Below are 19,156 nucleotides of genomic sequence, written 5' to 3'. Positions count from 1 at the left end.
CAAGTGGTGGATCCTAAAGTCAAACCTAGAACTTCTTACCCCAAAGCCACCAAACATTTGACCAATAGCGCTAGAGTAGACAGACAACTGCTCGGAATTTAAAACCTAAACAATTTAGAGGTTTTATACATTTCTTCAATGCTGCCATGCTCCTATGTCAGAATTTTGGGAGCAGAACTAAAGACACAAGCTAGCGTGAAGGGAAGGATGGAAATGGAGGAAAAGGCATAAATACGTTCTCTGCTCAATTTCCCTTTTCCATGTTCATTTTTAAGGTGAATTGCACTGTGTAAATCAATCACTGCTTTAAAAAAAAAAAGGTCCCAGAAATTCATGAGTTTGGACTTGATCTATGAAAAAACTCTCTAATTATCAGAATTATAGCATTTTCACTCAAATGGATGCAATACATATTTATTTCAGAATTTCATGCATTTTTCCCATCAGGGAAATATGCCACAATTTCGGTGCATTCAAAGCTCAAGCTAATGTTACATTTTTGGACATACTGTTTATAGCATCAGGGTGCCATTGTTGATGACATATATGATACCTGAAAAAAGTATATAAATCAAGTTCTACTACATCAAATTATGGTTGCAGTGCATTATGGAAATGTGTTACTTAAAGGAATCCTATAGTGTATCATTTTGTAAAACAACTGCACTTAGAGAGACATTACGACTAGTGGCAAAAGCCTTGGCCAAAGAGTACAAATTCTGGGATTCTAGTGTTGCCGCCCCTCTGTCTCATTTGTAACAAGGGGTGGGAACAACGAACTTGATAATCTCTAAATATCTCCAAGTCAGATTTCCCTTTTCTGGAGTGCAGTGATTAATATGTTAGCATAGAAGCAGACTGATGTGGTTTGACTCTCAGCTGTGTCACTTACTGGATACACACCTTCCTGCAAGTTATATAACTCTTCTCACACCTTTTCCTAATTTGCGAAATAAAGATTTTATATATGCTCAAACAATACTTGAGAGTATTACATTAAATTAGATAACACTTATTAAGCTCTCTGTTCAGTGCCTGGCACACACTAAGCACTCAATAAGTTGCAATTGTGATCATTCAGTCTACATTTTCATGCATCAAATTCACTTACTGTGAGACTTCTATAATATATGCGCATCCTGGACTCTTCAATTAAGTCTGACTCTAAGTAATTTAATCATTGTAGTCATATTTTTCTAATATTTTATTGAAAAATTTCAAAACTACTGTAAAGTTGAAAGACCTAGGCTGTGAATATTTATCTACCCACCACCTAGATCCTACAATTAACATTTTTCTAGATGTGTGTCATCACATATCTGTTTTACCCACTCCTATATCCACCCAGGAAGCCTTCTGTTTTGATGTATTTGAAGTTCAGTGGAAAATATGAATATGCTTCTCTCCTAAACGTATCAGCCTGCTTATTGTTAAATAGAGTCCAGACATTGTTTGGGGGCCTTTTTTCCCCATTTGGGGTAAAACTTCACATACAAAAAACTATGCATATATTTTTACAGTCTAGGGTGAAATAAATATTTTAAATTGACTCTCTGATGAATTAAATATTCAAAATGAAATCACCAATTATATTTGCTGTAACTTGTAACATAATGCATTGCAATGCCTTTAAAATTGTTGTGCCAAAGGGAAATCTTACCTTATAGGTCAGTTACTTGGCCATGTTCAATTTGATCTTGGTGTCATATATCCAAATCCATTTGTGTGTCCATTTGTAAACTATAATAAAAAAAGTCCAGCACATGAAAAACATTGTAACTATGTGTGGTGATGGATGTTAACCAGACTTATTGTGATGATCATTTCACAATGTATACATATGTTGTCATCGTGTTGTACAGCAGAAACAAATAGAATGCTAAATGTCAATTTTATCTCAATTTTTCAAAAAGAATAAAAGTAAGTCTATAAATATGTAATAAGAAGACTTCAAAAATAAAGACTTATTTATGTGTAATAAGAAGACTTCAAAAATAAAAATAAAATGAATACTGCAGGTCAATAACAATCGTCACATTCTTGTTCTCCAAATATTTTTTACTTTTTATTAAAATATAGTTGATTTACAACATAGGACCAATTTCTACTGTATAGCAAAGTGACATAGTTATATATACATTCTTTATCTCATACTATCTTCCATCCTGTTCTATCCCAAGAGATTGGATATAGTTCCCCCTGCTATATAGTAGGACCTCATTACTTATCCAATCTATTTTTTTTTTTTTGTCTTTTTTTTAAGGGCTGCACCAGTGGCATATGGAGGTTCCCAGGCTGGGGGTCGAATTGGAGCTATAGCTGCCAGCCTACGCTACAGCCACAGCAATGCCAGGTCCAAGCTGTGTTTGCAATCTATACCACAGTTCACAGCAATGCTGGATACTTAACCCACTGAGCAAGCCCGGGGATAGAAACTGCGTCCTCATGGATGCTGGTCAGATTCGTTTCCACTGAGCCACGACAGGAACTTCTGCTTGTCCATTCTAAATGTAATAGTCTGGAGTTCCCATTGTGGCACAGTGGAAATTACTCCGACTAGGAACCATGGGGTTGCTGGTTCAATCCCTGGCTTCGCTCAGTGGGTTACGGATCTGGCGTTGCTGTGAGCTGTGGTGTAGGTCGCAGACATGGCTCAGATTCCACATGGCTGTGGCTGTGGTGTAGGCTGGCAGCTGCAGGTCCAATTAGACCCCTAGCCTGGGCATCTCCATATGCTGAGAGTGCGGCCATAGAAAAGACAATAAATAAATAAATAAATGTAATAGTTTGCATCTACTAAACCCCAACTCCCAGTCCATTCCATTTCTTCCCTCTGCCCCTTGGCAACCCCAAGTCTGTTCTCAATGTCTGTGAGTCTGTTTCTGTTTTGCATATAGGTACATTTGTGCCATATTTTAGATTCCATACGTATAAGTGATATCATCTGGTGTTTGTCTTTCTATTTCTGACTTACTTCACTTAGTATGAGAGTCTCAAGATGTATCGATGTTGCTGTGAATGCCATTTTTATGGCTGAATAGTATTCCATTGCATATACACACTTCATTCACTCATCTCTTGATGGGCTTTTAGGTTGTTTTCACGTCTTGACTATTATTAATAGTGCTGCAATGAACATTGGGTTGCATGTATCTTTTTGAATTATTTTTTTGTCTGGATATATGCCCAGGAATAGGATTGTTGGATCATAGGGTAGTTCTAGATTTAGTTTTCTGCAGAACCTCCATTTTATTTTCCATAGTGGTTGTATCAATTTACATTTCCACCAACAGTGTAGGAGGGTCTCCTTTTGGTTCTTCAGCTTTTGATTCCACAATTTCAAAGCATTTAAACTCAGTAGTTCCCATGTATAACACTAAGGGAAAGATGCCTGAAGAGATCCTCTATTGAAGGAAGAGAATTGACAATCTTGAGTTTTATTGGGTGTATGCTAAGAAAAAGGATTTCAACAAAATTATCCCCTAAAGAGCACCTGCTCAGCATGTTTTATAATTCACTCCTACTCTCTTCCCATCTCTCATGATAGATTTGATGTACAAAGTATACCTTGGATAGAAAAAAAGTTCCACTGGAAAAAAGCAACAATTAATCGTAGCTGAGTCCCTCATATATATCTACATGTTCCGGTGAACTAAAGAAATTCATTTAGCTCCAAAACCTCTGTTGAAACAAATTCCTTTCTCTAACATGTGAGAAGAACGTATCTGGCAAAATTCAATTTTTCCTAGCCAATTTATGTCTTAAGGCACATATAGATGGTCTTCCTAAGTAAAGATTATGATAAAATGGATAGAGTATTATTACATTTTCAGGCCATCACTCAAAATGGCAACGAAGTATAGAGCATCCCTCTGTGTCTGCAGGGGACTGGCCCCAGACCCAACATGGATAGAAAAATCCATGGATGCTAAAGTCCTTTATGTAAAATGTCAAAGTGTTTATTTGCATATAACCTATGTACATCCTCTGGCAAACTTTGTCACCTCTAGATTACTTATGATACTTAATACAATGTAAGTGCTGTGCAAATTGTTGCCAGTGTGTGGCAAATTTAAGTTTTGCTTTTTGGAAGTTTCTGTAATTTTTTTCCAAATATTTCCAACACTCAGTTGCTTGAATCCCCAGATGAGGAACCCCCTGGATACAGAGGGCCAACTGTAGTTCCAGGGTCTTAAGCAAAGATTTTCCATCTGTTAGTCATTCAGCAACATTTGCTGACTACCCTCCAAGAGAAGAGCACTCAATAAGGTACCAAAAAAAAAAACATTTTTATTCTCAACTTGCCCATTACCCTGTATGGAAGAATATGTGAAATAGATGATTCAGCAGAAAAATGACATACCTGTGAGACGTGCAGACTCTAGAATCGGATGACTATAAAATTAGATAAAAGCATTTGAATCCCTCTTTCATAACTTAGTGATGTAGTGACTGACTTGAGGCAAATGACTTAACCTTTCTCAGTATGACAAGTTACTTAACCTCTTTGAGACATGATTTTCTGAGTTGTAAAATAAGAAAAAATAAAATAAAACAACAACAGATTTACCAAGTGCTTATAATTTGCAAGGTGCTGACCCAAGGGCACTGGAGTTTCCTTAACTCATTTAATTCTCATAACAACCACACAAGGTAGGTATTGTTACACATCCTCCTTCTATAGGAGCACCCAAGTCATTCAGCTAATGAGTACAGTGCCTGGGCTTGAACCCAGAGCTCTTCATGATGATGCTAGTAATAGCGAATATGCAGGCTTGCTTTAAAAATGAAGTGAGAAAAGTTGAGGCATGAAAGACATGTGGTAGATGTTTAATCAATGGTAGCCTCCTTTCCTTTGCAGTAGTGTACCCAACTAAGAACACCTGCAAACTGTACTTTAGATATTTTTTATTTACTTATTTATTGAAGTATAATTGGTGTACAGCATTATATGTTACATATGTACCATATAGTGATTCATAAATTATAAAGATCAGATATTTTCTTACTTTTAGAAAGTTTGCGAATGTAAAAGAACAACAGATTAAGAATCGATCTAACCTAAATATAAAATACTAACATCTATTCCCAAAGTAAAGGTTTCTTGTTATACCAGCTCTTTACATCTTTGGGAGACACACACAACTTTGATACTAAGGAGTAGAGACAGGATCAAGAGCAAGAAGGGTTCCAGAATAATTAATAAGCAGTTTGGCATCAACCTAGTACAAACACTTCTAGGCTAAGTATCCCAACACAAAGTTCTCACATACCTACCCACTCCCTTAGGAGGGTCTAAAACGAACCCAAGGTCACACTTCATTCTTGGAGGTGTCTTGATTAATTTCCATGGTAATATGGAGGGGAGACAATCTCTGATCAGGAAGTGGAGTGAAGAACAGAATTCCAGGACCCTCCCCAGGAGCCACGCCAGGAAAAGAGGAGTTCCCAGAAAGCCACATGGGTCCCTCTCTTGAGAGTCTCAACTCCTGATTTCTTCCTCATATACTGACTCCAGTAGGGCATATGTTTGAATCTCACTGTTGCATTATTTTCCCGTATGTTTTACATAGACATGTTTGTCTTATAGGGAATCTAAGAAAAATGATAAACTTATTTTTTCCTTTTTCATGATCCTGCCCAGCTAGTGGACCTTGTTTCCAGGTCCACTTAGAATCTATGATGTAATAATTAATGCTAAGGGGTTGGTGGCTTCTCCCCCCAAGGATTTACTTTTGAAAAAACTTTAGACATGCCTTATCCAATAATGGAGCTGATGGTTTTGGGGCTCAGAGTGGAGTGCTACGAGGTTTGGAGAGACAGCACGGAACTTCTAACCCATATCCCATAGCTAACTGTCTTGCCCGCCTAAGCTGATGGCTAATTTGGTGTTTTTGTGCATGTGGCTTGCCCTGTTTGGTTTTTAGAGGGGGGCATTGCAGAAGGTAAAGAAGCCTCTTCATCCCTTGTCAAGTTGCTCTGTGCGGTCAACCACCTTTTCCTCATTTTCCTGTGGCTCTCCTGAGATACAGAACCCGTGCAAGCAGGAAGCAGAGAAGAAAATTTCCCTGGCACCTCTGAGAGTGAAGCCTGGGACCCCAGAGAGAAGCGTGCAGGTGTCTGTATAAATGCGCATATCCAGAGTATCTTTTAGAAACAAGCTGCACCTTTCTGTGGGTACACACACACATGCGCACACACACACTTTCCTCTCTTCAAATTTATTAATCTCCATGTGATATCTCTTCAAACAGAGATAATTGTGTGGCAGCTTGTTGACTTCCAAAATCTATACTACCCCAATGATTAGTATAAAATAGGCTCACTTCCCTTGCTATGAACTGAATTAAAATAGATGGGTAATCTAGGTGGGGCCAATAAGCCCAGAGAGAGTTTTATGGGATTGCTTCTGGGAACAGTATCCTAGCTCATCCCACAGAGCCATAAGAAAGAGACAATCTCTTGTCTTTCTCTAGTCTGGACTTTTTTGTGTCTGTGAAACAAATAGTGACTTCAGTCAACACCCTGTCAGCCCAAGGCCAGGACCAGGAAGACTGTGATGAAGCTGGTCTGGAGTAATGATGTGCCATGCCTAGAACCCATATTAACTCTGAACTTCTTAGGAATGCCATTGTGACCCAACAAGTATCCATGAGCACACAGGTTCGATCCCTGGCCTGGTTCAGTGGGTTAAGGATCCAGTGTTAGCATGAGCTGTGGTGTAGGTCAAAGACATGTCTTGGATCTGGTGTTGCTGTGGCTATGGTGTAGGCCAGCAGCTGCAGTTCCAATTTGAATCCTAGCTGGGGAACTTCCGTATGCCTCAGGTGCAGCCCTAAAAAGACAAAAAACAAAAACAAAAAAACTCTTAACTCCTGGTATACGAGATAATAGATTTGATTGTGGCAGATGCCAAATTCACTTTGGTTTTCTGATACATGCAACAAAAATAATTTAGTTGATTCAGGTGCACTTATGTTTATAGGAAATCTTAATTGTTCTATTGCTTTGATATAATAATTTGATAACTGCTAAAATTCTTTGAGTTCAGACAATATGCCAGGTATTTATATAAAGTACAACCTGCTGGCTTGTTTTAAAAAGTGCTATTGCTTATAATCAATCCACCTGTAATTTTTCTCCATCTCTACCCATGGTCACTTGTTGCCATACTGGTTAGTGCGATGTTAGATGGTAGATGTGTAAATTCACCAAAAATAGACGGTAAATAGGTTTATCAAACTAGAGCCATATGGACCATTTCTTTTACTTCTAAAAGTTTGGATATAATTATGGAGAAAGAACTGACTTCTTAGCAACAGACATAAGAAATATACAGATAATATAGCATCATACTTTCAATCAAAATCTTAGGGATGAATTTAATTTGCCATGTACCTAATGCTAACATAAGATTCATAACCTGTCAGTTTGTTGTAATGATGTAAGGTCCAGCCTTGTTGCACTCTTGTACATGACAAAAGTGACATGGCAGTGAAGAGAGGATTGCAGAAGTGCAAATGATGACAAATTGCAGCATATATAATGTACAAACCCAAGGTTTATCATTTGTATGTTTTGGAGAGAAAGAACGCAATATAAGACAGATCATGAGATGGGACAGTCAGGTTACACTGCTTTGTGTGTTTATTTTTCAAAGTCCATCCTTTAACCTTAAAATAAGCATAACAGGGGGGAGGGAATGGGACAGACTGGGAGCTTGGGGCTAGTAGATGCTAACTATTACATTTAGAATGGATAAGCAATGAGGTCCTACTGTATAACACAGGGAACTATACCCAATCTCCTAAAGCAGACTGTGATGGGAAATAACACCAAAAAAAAAAAAAAAAAAAGAATATAGGAACTCCCGTCATGGTTCAGCGGAAACAAATCTGACTAGTATCCATAAGGACACAGGTTCGATCCCTGAGCTCGCTCAGTGTATTAAGGATCTGGTGTTGCTGTGACCTGTGGTATAGGTGGCAGAGGTGGCCTGGATCCCGTGTTGCTGTGTGTGGTGCAGGCCAGCAGCTACAGCTCAGATTCAACACCTAGCCTGGGAATCTCCCTATGTTGTGGGTGTGACCACAAAATAAATAAATTACTTAAATAAGCATAATAGATTTAAAATTTTCCTAGAATTGTATTGAAACTGAATTTTTAACTACAGAGAGGCTATCTTGACAATTTAAAATTTGTTGAAGATTTTGAAATGGCTTGAAAGTCAAAGAGCCCCACCATTGTTTCTTCTTTTCGGTTGTTTTTGGGACACTTGTTGCTCCTGCGTCTCCCTGAGAGGGCAGATGACTTGGGAGCGTCCTCCACAGTTAAGAGGCCACTAGGAAACAGGCCCAGCGAAGTGAAAGTTGCAGGGAAAATGAGTGCTGGTTGGAAAGTGATGCGACTGAGAGGACGGAAGTACAGGTACCAGATACGGAAGACAGGGAGCCACTCGTGTAAGGGATGATGGGACTGGTTATCTGGGAATAGATCAAGCAAATAGGATGTGGTGGCGGCTGCCAGAATGTAGGTCAAAAATGGTACTAGAAATGAACCATAAAACAATTGTTAATATTCTTTGAGTGCAAAGTGCATGCTAGGTGTCATGCTAAATACTTTATCTCCATTGTTTCATTTAATCCTTACACTAGCCTTGTGAAGTTGGCATTATTATTAACCTAATTTCACCAATAAGAATAAATGGGGCTCACCTGATACATGGTAAACTCAGATTAGAATCCATGTAGTCTGGGAATTCCTGTTGTGGCTCAGTAGTAATGAACCCGACTAGTATCCATGAAGATACAGGTTCGATCCCTGACCTCGCCCAGTGGGTAGGGGATCCGGCATTGCTGTGAGCTGCGGTGTAGGTCATAGATGCGGCTCAGAGTCCACGTTCCTGTGGCTGTGGCATAGGCTGTCAGCTGTAGCTCTGATCTGACCCCTAGCCTGGGATCTTTCATATGCAGCTGGTTCAGCTCTAAGAAGCAAAAACAAACAAAAAAAGAATCCATGTAGTCTGAGTCCATAGCTGGCATGCTTAACCTCGGTGCTATACTATTTCATGGTTTACAATATTAGTGTATTGGTGGAAATTCCCTGGTGGCTCAATGGGTTAAGAATCCAGTGTTGTCACTGCTTATAGCACAGGTTCGATCCTTGACCCAGGGAACTTCTGCCTGCCATAGGTGTGGCCAAAAAGTAAAATAAAAATAACAATAAAATATTAGTGTATTGGCAATGCACAGCTGCTGCTCATCTATATGATGGTTTTAATCCAAATTAGAAACGACCAAAGGGTCCTGCCCACCATCCAGTGAAAACTAGCCCATAGCTGAGAAGGCAGTTGGCATGCCTCTTCAAGGAAACAGGTGCTCCTTCCTTCAGGTAATGGCAGCACTTGCAAGGGCATGTGTCTTGGATATCAGCCTCTGTTGACTTCCTCAGCAAGGCACCTCCTTACAGAGTGCACAGACTTGACAACTCTAAGAGGGGGCTTTAAAAAATGGATATGAGTGTATATTTCCCTTTTTATCAGTCAAAAGTCTTGTTCTCAAGCACTCTACACTGATATTCCTTGTTCACCCCCTCCCCTTTTTTTTTTTTGTCTTTTTAGGCCGCACCAGCGGCATATGGAAATTCCCAGGCTAGGTGTTGAATCGGAGCTACAGCTGCCGGCCTATGCCACAGCCACAGCAGTGCCAGATTCGAGCCAAGTCTGCGACCTACACCACAGCTCATGGCAATGCCAGATCCTTAATCCACTGAATGAGGCCAGGGATCGAACCTGCATCCAGGGATGCTAGTCAGATTGGTTTCTGCTGAGCCACGATGGGAACACCCCCTGTGTGCTCTTAAGATCTAATCTCCACCCTTCTTCATTCTGCTCTGTGTTGGAAGGCTGACCTTTATGGACTCCACCAATGTGCTTCCTCACATTCCAGCTTCCAAGTAGCCTTATCCAATGGGTGGCACCAGCCAGAAGTCCAAGGGAAGGAGAAGACCCTGGCTAGGGTTTTTTGTCTCCGGGCTACCTCCCCATTGAGTCAGTAGCTGGGTCTTCTCCTAAGCCCTCAGCTTGTCTGGCAACCCTATTCCATAGCTACAGAGAGAATTCTCTCTCCAGCTTCTGGTGACCACTTTTCCTCTTAGCCTTTCCAGCCTAGAAGTGGTGCAAGGCTCCCTGCTGTTGCTGGTCCTGAGATGCTTCATCATCCTTTGATCACTCCCTAGCTTTGCCCACACTTCTGTAAATAGTCTCTGAATTAAACTGGCCTCAATTTCCCTGTTTGAGTGGGCCATCTGTTTCCTGCCAGGACCCTGACTGATACACAGCGGAAACAAACTTTGACTATTTTAAGCAAAGATGGAATTGGGGGAAGGCATGCTGGGAGTCACAGACATGAGGGGAGGTGGGAGGATCAGGGCTGGGGAACAGGCAGGAACCCGAGGACCTGTGGAAAGCTGAGGAGCAGGAATGACAACTACAGTCACTCAGTGGGAGGAGCCCAGGCTACCCACTGGCACTGCCCTCCAACTGTCCCTGTGTCCTTCAGCCACCTATTCAAGAGTTTCTAGAAGAAAGTCAGATTGGCCAAGTCTACATGATACATCCGTAGGCTGAGCTAAGGAGTGGAGAGGGAGGATCAGGCCCCTTTGGCTATTATGATAGGAAGTGGACACCACTACCCACCAAGACCATATCCAATGGGTAAATCCTTTAAAATAAAAAATCAGGGTGCTAATAGGAACCAACCCACCCCCCAAAAAACGAGGACAAACACAGAAATAGTAATTGATAAAATAATGTGACACCGCCTTAACAATTCAAGCATCCAAAGCAACTTTTTCCAAAAGATGAAAATTCATGCAGAAATACACTTCTCATCAAGGATTCTAGTGGCAGAGAAGTACAATATCTAAAGGTCTTATGAATGAAAAATCTTTATAAGGTTTTTAACTGAGTTAGATACAAAGTTGATGGTTTCATTTTAACCAGGCGTCTATGTTGCTCCTTTCTTAGAACCACCCAATGGGTCTTCTGCCCAATAGACAGCCACTTAAGAACTAGAAGATTCAGACAGGAATAACTTCAGATCAACTTATTGCTAGGAATTAACTGATTATATCGATTTGAGGCTAAGAACTGGCCCCAACAATTTTCTAAAAAATTTGTTAGTCTCTGTCCTTTTTTTGTTGTTGTGATGTTACTGCCTCTTTCTCTTTTTTTCCAGCTTTACTGAGCTGTGGTTGACAAATAAAATTACATATAGTTTAAAAACAAACAAACAAAAATCTGTTAGTCTCTTAAAGGTTATTCTTCATCTCTACCAGCACTCCTCTACTTTATTAAGATTTTGATTTTTACTAGCTGAAGATGTGAGAATAAAGAATATAGTTTTACTGTGAAGTAAAGACAAATAGCTTAGTGAAGAAGTTTAAAGATACTATTTTATTATATTTGTTGACTGTTATATTTATAATCCACAGAATTATTACATCCAGCATAAAATTTAGACTATTTACTTGCATCTCTCTGGAACCATCCTTTGTCTCATCTCCAAGATTAACTTACCTCACAAAGACAGAGCTGATAAGTTATAAATTTCAACATGCACTTTACTTGTCACGAATGAAAGTAATACATATTCATAATTGTCCCCTGGAGGTTTCCTGATACAGTTACTGTTATCAGTAAGAGGAAATCATTTTTCTTCAAAATAAAATTACATGAATGCAATGCTTATAATTTTTAATTGAGAATATGTATGCTGTTAAATTAGGTTAGTTGGTTGTATACATAGATACTTTTATTTCCAAAATATTAATTTACTGGATAAATTAGGAATAAACAGAACACTGTCCAGGCCAACTAGAAGATTTCTGGAGCTGCCAGTGAGATGATTTTGTTCAGCATGACAATGTGATGAAAGATTGAGGTTTTTTAAAAAATAAATTTTGTTGGAATGTAGTTGACTTACAAAGTTGTGTTAGTTCTAGGAGTACAGCAAAGATAATTATATATACACACATACACAGCTTCTTTTCCCATACAGGTTATTACAGGTATGGAGTAGATTTCCCTGTGTTGTATGGTAGATCCTTCTTATCATTTATTTTATATATATTAGTGTATATATGTCAATCCTAACCCCCTAAGTTATCCCCCTCATATTTCCCTGAGATGATTTTTTATGATATAACAGGCATTTAAGATTTCCTTTAATTCAATATGTAACTTGTCTCATGCATGCAGATATTATATGCTTCTTGATGATGTGTATATTTATAAAGAAAATGGTGAGGGCAAAGTAGAGAAGATGCCTGAAGGAGATCTATAGTTTTTATATACGTAATTATCTGTGATTTATGTTCTCTATCAGATACTCCTATGTCATCCTATGAAGCACATACGAATGCTACTACTCTAAATATGTACAAATGTAACAGCCACAATACTTACTAGATGCCTGGAGGAGACGAGGGAACGTAGACAACCTAGCCCTTATTTTCAAGGATTTTTTTTTTTTTTTTTTTTTTGTGTTTTTGCTATTTCTTTGGGCCGCTCCCGCGGCATATGGAGGTTCCCAGGCTAGGGGTCTAATCGGAGCTGTAGCCACTGGCCTACGCCAGAGCCACAGCAACGCATGATCCGAGCCGCGTCTGCAACCTACACCACAGCTCATGGCAACGCCGGATCGTTAACCCACTGAGCAAGGGCAGGGACCGAACCCGCAACCTCATGGTTCCTAGTTGGATTTGTTAACCACTGCGCCACGACGGGAACTCCTCAAGGAATTGATAATACCCACAAATCTTCCCCTTTCAATTTGAAAAACATGCACCTATCCCTAACACAGTCTTCGTTCAAAGACATTGATCAGAACTTTGTAAATGCACTGGTAGGCTGTCAGTTGTTTTAATAAGCAATACCTGCACAATCAAATCAGCAGGTATGATACAGTGACTATTGTGGTTTGGTATCCTGGACGCCTAGAAATTCATGGCCAAGAAGAAGCTATTGCCTTTCACTGGCTTCTCACAACCCATACTGCTTATTTCTAGACTGGGATGTAAAAAAGGGACTGGTTCACTCAATCTCCCAGTTTCTCTGATTGCACATGCTCCAAACGAATAAATGGGAATGGGGCCGCTGTTCTCCTGTGTCAGGACCTGGTCAGCATAAGTAGGAATACCAACTGGCAGGCATGTAACATCTAGTGAGTTCCTATTCCAACACTGCTGTCTCTGCTAGATCAGAGGGCATTTGGCAGAAAAACGAATATCCTGAAAGTTCATTTGCTATTTGCAAGTCAGGGAATACCACTGGACATAGAAGAATGGTCTACTGCTGCTTTAGAAAGTATTTCATAGGCAGGACGCTGGTTTCCCAGGTAGGAAAAGCTCTGATTTCTGGATTGCAATGTATAAAACGTTGCCAAATCCAAGTTGGATCTGTGGTTTCCAAATTCTGAAAGCGGGGGGGGGGGGGGGGGGGGGAGGACTACATATTCTGTGATGGCAGGTTTCATCTGTCTTATTCACCTTAGTGACTGACCTATAGCAGCTATTAAATAAATATTTCTTAAATAAATGAATAAACAAATGAACAAATATATGAGCAGCAGAATTTTTTACAGCAGTGGCATACGAATTCATGTTGAAGAGTTTTTTCTGGGTCTTTGTGGTTTAAAAGCCTAACGGAAGACAGTTGATAGTGATTCTTTTAAATGCAGCTAAATTTTGCTTAAGCAAAACCAAAATATGAAAATCTGGGTTCATAAAACAAATAAATTGAAGGGTGATTATATGCTTCACAATTACATGAAAATATGCCTTGATGCAGGGGGCTCCTAAATTCTGGCCCACAGTACTTTTTCAATTGCACAGTGAAAGGAGAAAAATCAGCCCAAGCATTGTTCTTTGAGGCTACGCTAATCAGTTTAAAGAACGGGCTCTTTATTCAAAGATTGACCTTCCACCATTTCTGCAGTTAAAATACTTAAAAGAAGAAATAAGACAATGAATCTTTGACTCTAGTCTATACTCTCAGTTATTCCTTCTTAATGCTCCTACTTGCCAAATGTGAACTGATTTTGAAAAGTACTTTACTGGTTTGTGAAATCCAAATGTGGGAGACCAGTTTAGATTCAAAATAAGATCCATTTTATACATGTATACAGCATTTTTAAAGAAAACCACATATTGAATAAAGAAGATAGTGTAATCTGGATCTTAATTACCCATGATAATAACAGCCAAGAAGTTTTAAGTGGCTACTCTGTGCACTGCTCTCAGGGCTTTTAAAAATATATTTCAGAGTAGCCGAAGGAGGAAGTATTATTATTTTTATTAGTTTTTTATTTTTTAATTTTTTTTGCTTTTTTTTAGGTCCTCACCCGCGACATATGGATATTCCCAGGCTAGGGGTCTAATCGGAGCTACAGTTGCCGGCCTACGCCTCAGCAACACCAGATTCAAGCCGCATCGGAAACCTACACCACAGCTCACAGCAATGCTGGATCCTTAACCCATCGAGGCCAGGGATCGAACCTGCAACCTCATAGTTCCTAGTTGGATTTGCTTTCACTGAACCACCAGAGGAACTCAGGGGAAGTATTATTTTCATCCCCATTTTACAGATGAGAAACTCCAGACACAAATAGTTCAATCCTTGCCCCAAAAGACATATACATTAAAAAAAAAAAAAGTGGCAGAGATGGCCCTGGAGCATATATTCTTATATTACAGAGAAAGTGGCCATAGAGCACTATGACCAACACAAAACATTGGTTGTTAATACAGTTTAGTGATTATGGAAATGCAGGTTCAATCAGCATAGAGATTATAAACACCTACCCAAGACTCACAGTATCTTACCTTTAAATCAGAGCCCCTCCCAATCTTACCTTATGGACAAAATTCTTGACCTATTTTTAGCTTCAGTATTTACATAGATATTGCTTTAAGCAACATCCTTGTTTCTTAAGCTCTGTTTTATTAGCAATACCAGAAAACAAAACAAAAAATATTATGTTTCCAATGGGGGCATTTCAACTAAGAAGGGGGTAAAGCACAATACTTTCTGATAACTAAATCTAGAGATCAGGATTAAAGTAATTAGGGCAAATTCAACCTTATAGTGAACAATCAAAAGGTATATTTCAGCTCACTTATTTTTTTAAAAGTATAAAAAACCCCAGCTTCCAAATACTACAAAAGTACTGAACTCCAGCTGTTTAAAAAGGCATTAAAAATAAGTTTGAAAGTATTAATACTGCAGCTTCCAAATGTAGATACCCATCTCAGCAATAAGTTCTTATTTAACGTGAGATCACAAACTTTAGTGGGCATTCACACATTCCTCTGCAGAGTCAGAAATTCAAATACCACATCGACTGAGCAAAGAGTTAAGTTAGGAAATAAAATTCGTAGTAAATGCAAAGCAAAACTGATAAATCAAACTAAACTTTTTGACCACAATGCCAAAAAGTTTTGCCCCAAATTATCAGCAAACTGGAATCAAAGACAAAAAATTTTGGCTTTCAAAACCTATGGCACTCTCATAACGATAAAAATGATTTGTCAGATTAAAGATAGGTTTCTATCATCCATTTACCAAAATAGTGCACTCCATTAAGGGAGCTGTCATTTTACTTCAACGGTAAAGAAAAAGAAATATTGACACTAGTAAGTCCTGGGTCCCTCAGAAAATATCAGTGAATCAAGAACTTCTGCAGTTTAAGGAAAATCTGTGGATTAAAATCTCCACTTCTGAATCCTGACAGCTGGGGTGTGCATATCCAATCCGAATACCTTGTTAGGCATACAGGACCCTAATTTCTGCCACTGCAGGTAACTCCTACACAACTATTCTTTCAACTTTCTGGCTTCTGCTCAAGTACCCATCCCTAGTACACCTGCCCTAGAAAAACACAGGAACCAGTTCTAGGACGTGGTTATCCAGCTAGCACCCCATACTCCTCCCCGAGACTACCCGCCGCCCGCCCTAGCTCGGCCCGGCCCGGCCCGGCCCACCCCAGCCCATCGCAGCGCCGCCGGGCCCAGCCCAGCGGAACCCCAGCCTACTACAGTCCTGCTCCGGCTCTCGGAACTTCCCCCGCCCACTCCGTCCACGTGAACAGGACCCCCACCGGCTCCGCACTCCACCAATCAGCAGTCACCTCCGCCCAGGATCCGGTCTCCAACGCTCCCCTTTCAAAAAGTCAGCTTACTCCTCCCGCCCTCGGTCCCGCCCCTTTCCCACCTCCCCGCCCCGCTGGCCCCTCCCACTTCCCCAACTCCCTATTCCTCTCTTCCCCTCCCGTTGCCCCCTCCCGCTTCCAGGCTTCGCCCCGCCCCACCCAGGGCAGCGCGCTCGCCCTCTTCTCGCGAGATCTGAGCGTCCCCGCCGCGGCCGCCCGCTTCCCCCTCCCGTCCTCCCACCCCCCCTTCCCCCAATCTCTCCACTCTCCGGCTCTCCTCCCTCCCTCCTCCCCCCTCCACCCTCTGGGCCGGATCTCGTCTCGCTGAGGCGGAGGAGGAGAAGGAGGAGGAGGAGGACGTTCGGCCTGCGCAGTGAGATGTTTGTCCGTCGCCGCCGCCGCCGCCATCGCGGAGGAGCGCGATAAAGGGAGCCGAGCCGGTCGAGAGGAGGACCCCGCGGAGCCGCCCCGCCAGCGCAGCCCCCCAGCCAAGCCCGAGCCGCCGGAGCCCGAGCCGCCGCCGCCCCCGCCGCGGCCGCCCAGGGGCCGGCCAGCTCTCCAGCCCAGCCCGGGGGCCGCCGCCGCCGCCCCCAGCGTCGCCCCTCGCCTGCCCGCCCGCCTTAAATGTGACACCGGCGCCTCGGAGTGCGACCCGAAGCCGCCGCCGGGGAGGGGACGAGCACCATGTCGAATCTGAGCAAAGGCACGGGCAGCCGGAAGGACACCAAGATGCGGATCCGGGCCTTTCCGGTGAGTCGCTTCTCGCCGCCTGGGACCCCGGGGCCGGGGGCCCGGCCGAAAGCCGCACGCGAGGCCCGGGCTGAACTCCCCCAACAGGCCGCAGGCCCGGCCTCCCCTCCCCCACGCCGCCGGCCGCGGGGCGCGAGCCTTCCAGGCAACCGGGCTGCGCGGGGCTCCAGCGCGGCAGCCTCCCGGGCCGTTCCCCGCGCCCCGCGCCCCTGTCCGGCGCCGCGCCCCCGCCCCGGAGCTGCGCCTCCTGGGGCCCCGCGGGCGTCGGCTGCGGCTGGGGCCCCTTCGCCGGTCCCAGCACCCCCGTCCACGTTCCTGGGGTGTAGGCCCAACCCCTAGCATTCCGCTCCTCGGTTCCCGGGACCCCCGGCCCTGCAGGGATGAGGACTGTGGAAGTCCTCCTCGTATGGGGCGTGTGTGTAACTTTTCACGTGGGGTTTCGCTGCGGTTTAAAAAATAACCCAACCTAAAAGATGGCCAGCCAAACGTTTCGGATGGTGAAGGGGGCTGTCCTCTCCTTTTCCTCCCCTCTTCAGGAAGGGCTATGCCTTCAACCTACCCCCGACGCAGTGACAGCCTTTCCACGTAATGCTCCGTAGTAATGTACTAATAACATCGGGTGTGTTTATAACGTCTTTCATCCACAAGCTTCCAAAGCACTTTACAAACTTGTGCAGGAATTGCCTTGCCACTCAAGAGGAGACAAGAGAAATCAAATTGGACAATTGGTTCTCCATTTCTTGGCCGTGGAAGCCCAAAAGAATGAGTAGTCATCACTCCGAGTTGCTTTGCTTTAGGTTTTAGTGACAGCAAACGTATTCTGTTCAGAAACTTTTTCTTTTTTAGCATTACGTTGAGTCATACGCTTGCGGTGTTTAGTATATAGGGTATAACTTTGGATGTCGTATCTGATTCAGATAGCCAATGGCAAGCAATTAAAATGTGCAGTTGGAACAGAGAAACTGGACATACTTGCTCATGTCGCTACAGTAACAGATACACGTCAAGATAGACAAGCTAGCAGTTGAGCAGAAGATTTTAAAACAGTGAAACTAGAGAAAGATGTTGGGTTTCCTGTCTTAGAATCACAAACACATATCCTGTGAGGGGGGGAAAGAGAGGGTCTGTACTTAACTTTTCAAAGCATGCTTTTTTCTAAAGTGTAGTTTGCAATGGGGAAAGATTTATTCATATAAATGTCCTAGTTTGGTAAGAAATTGACCCAGGGAGGTTGAGGACCTCTCTGAAAATTCTTTAGATTTAAAAGAAAAAAAATGCTCCTGATGCAGAATTCTGAAATTGTAATAATGTAAATATTGATGTCAGTGTGAAGAGACTTCCAGCTTTATGTAAATAAAGGGAGGATATACTTAAGGAGAATTAAATTTTTTGATGGTGGTTAAAGGGATTTTGATTTTTTTGAAGGTTTTTTTCCTAAGTGAATATGAGAAACTACAACGAAAATGAGAAATATTGACAGAAGAGCACTAATGAAATTCATTAGCGTGTTTTCCCTTATAATGGAACAATGAACTGGGTTTATGAATTTGTGAGTGATACTAGTTTTCCTACTAAATCAGTTCTGAACATCTTTAGCAGAATCTAGAATTATTCAGCATTTAAAATGATTTTATACAAGTTTTTTAGGAAAAGTTTGCTATTCTTGAAGTCTGAGTTCTCCTAATTAAGATTAGGAGAAATAGCTCACATTTGACATCAACTCATATATGTTAATATTCTGATTAACCATTTATCTGTGTGTAGTCAACTCTTTGATCACTTGGTCTGTCTGTTTCTGTTTGTTTTTCCATTCCTTCATTCATTCAACAAATACTGAGGACTGTGTGCCAGGCGCCCTGTGCAGGGGTTTGGGATAAATAAGTATGGTCTCTCCTTTCTGGATCTTGTATCATTGGGAGGAAGGGGTGGGAGAGAATTTTATTATTCCTTTAGGCGAAGGGTGTCATAACTTTGTGACAGGTTACCTCATAGTCCTGAAACTGATTTTCTTAAGGCGCATTATGGTCATGAGCTAATTTAGACCCTTTTTGTCTATAACTTGTTGCCCTCTAAGTTTTTCTGAAATCTTTAAATGAAGTTTGTAAGTAGCTAGTGATTGATAGCTAGTACTTAGTATCTGCTAACTTTTAAAGCCCAATAGTTTTTTTTATTTCATAAGTATTAACATCACTTGTAAG

The 19,156-nt window shown here is 41.6% G+C and overlaps 1 protein-coding gene and 1 long non-coding RNA gene across 6 annotated transcripts in view; one reads left to right on the top strand and one right to left on the bottom strand.

Moving 5' to 3' along the window:
* LOC102163217 overlaps positions 1 to 16,233 on the bottom strand; it is a 59,104-nt gene extending 42,871 nt beyond the window's left edge. For 2 of the 4 annotated variants that reach the window (XR_002339138.1, XR_002339139.1), the window contains exons 1-2: positions 16,188 to 16,233; positions 1,661 to 1,740 (exon numbers count right to left, since the gene is read on the bottom strand). This is a non-coding gene — a long non-coding RNA (uncharacterized LOC102163217). Of the gene's footprint in view, positions 1 to 1,660; positions 2,160 to 16,187 lie in introns of those variants that run through there. The other 2 variants (XR_308256.3, XR_002339137.1) reach the window with 1 other exon arrangement.
* Positions 16,478 to 19,156, top strand: part of CUL3 (cullin 3) — a 95,544-nt gene continuing 92,865 nt past the window's right edge. Inside the window, exon 1 of one of the 2 annotated variants that reach the window (XM_021075736.1) lies at positions 16,478 to 16,958. In XM_021075736.1, coding sequence (XP_020931395.1) covers positions 16,893 to 16,958 — 66 coding nt within the window. In that variant the 5' untranslated portion in view covers positions 16,478 to 16,892. The remainder of the gene's footprint in view (positions 16,959 to 19,156) is intronic. The other variant, XM_021075737.1, reaches the window with a different exon arrangement.

Source organism: Sus scrofa, chromosome 15 (genome assembly GCF_000003025.6).
Source record: "Sus scrofa isolate TJ Tabasco breed Duroc chromosome 15, Sscrofa11.1, whole genome shotgun sequence".
Lineage (NCBI taxonomy): Eukaryota > Metazoa > Chordata > Mammalia > Artiodactyla > Suidae > Sus > Sus scrofa.
Note: the sequence above shows the minus strand (reverse complement) of the source record. Positions and strands in the feature narration are given on the sequence as shown.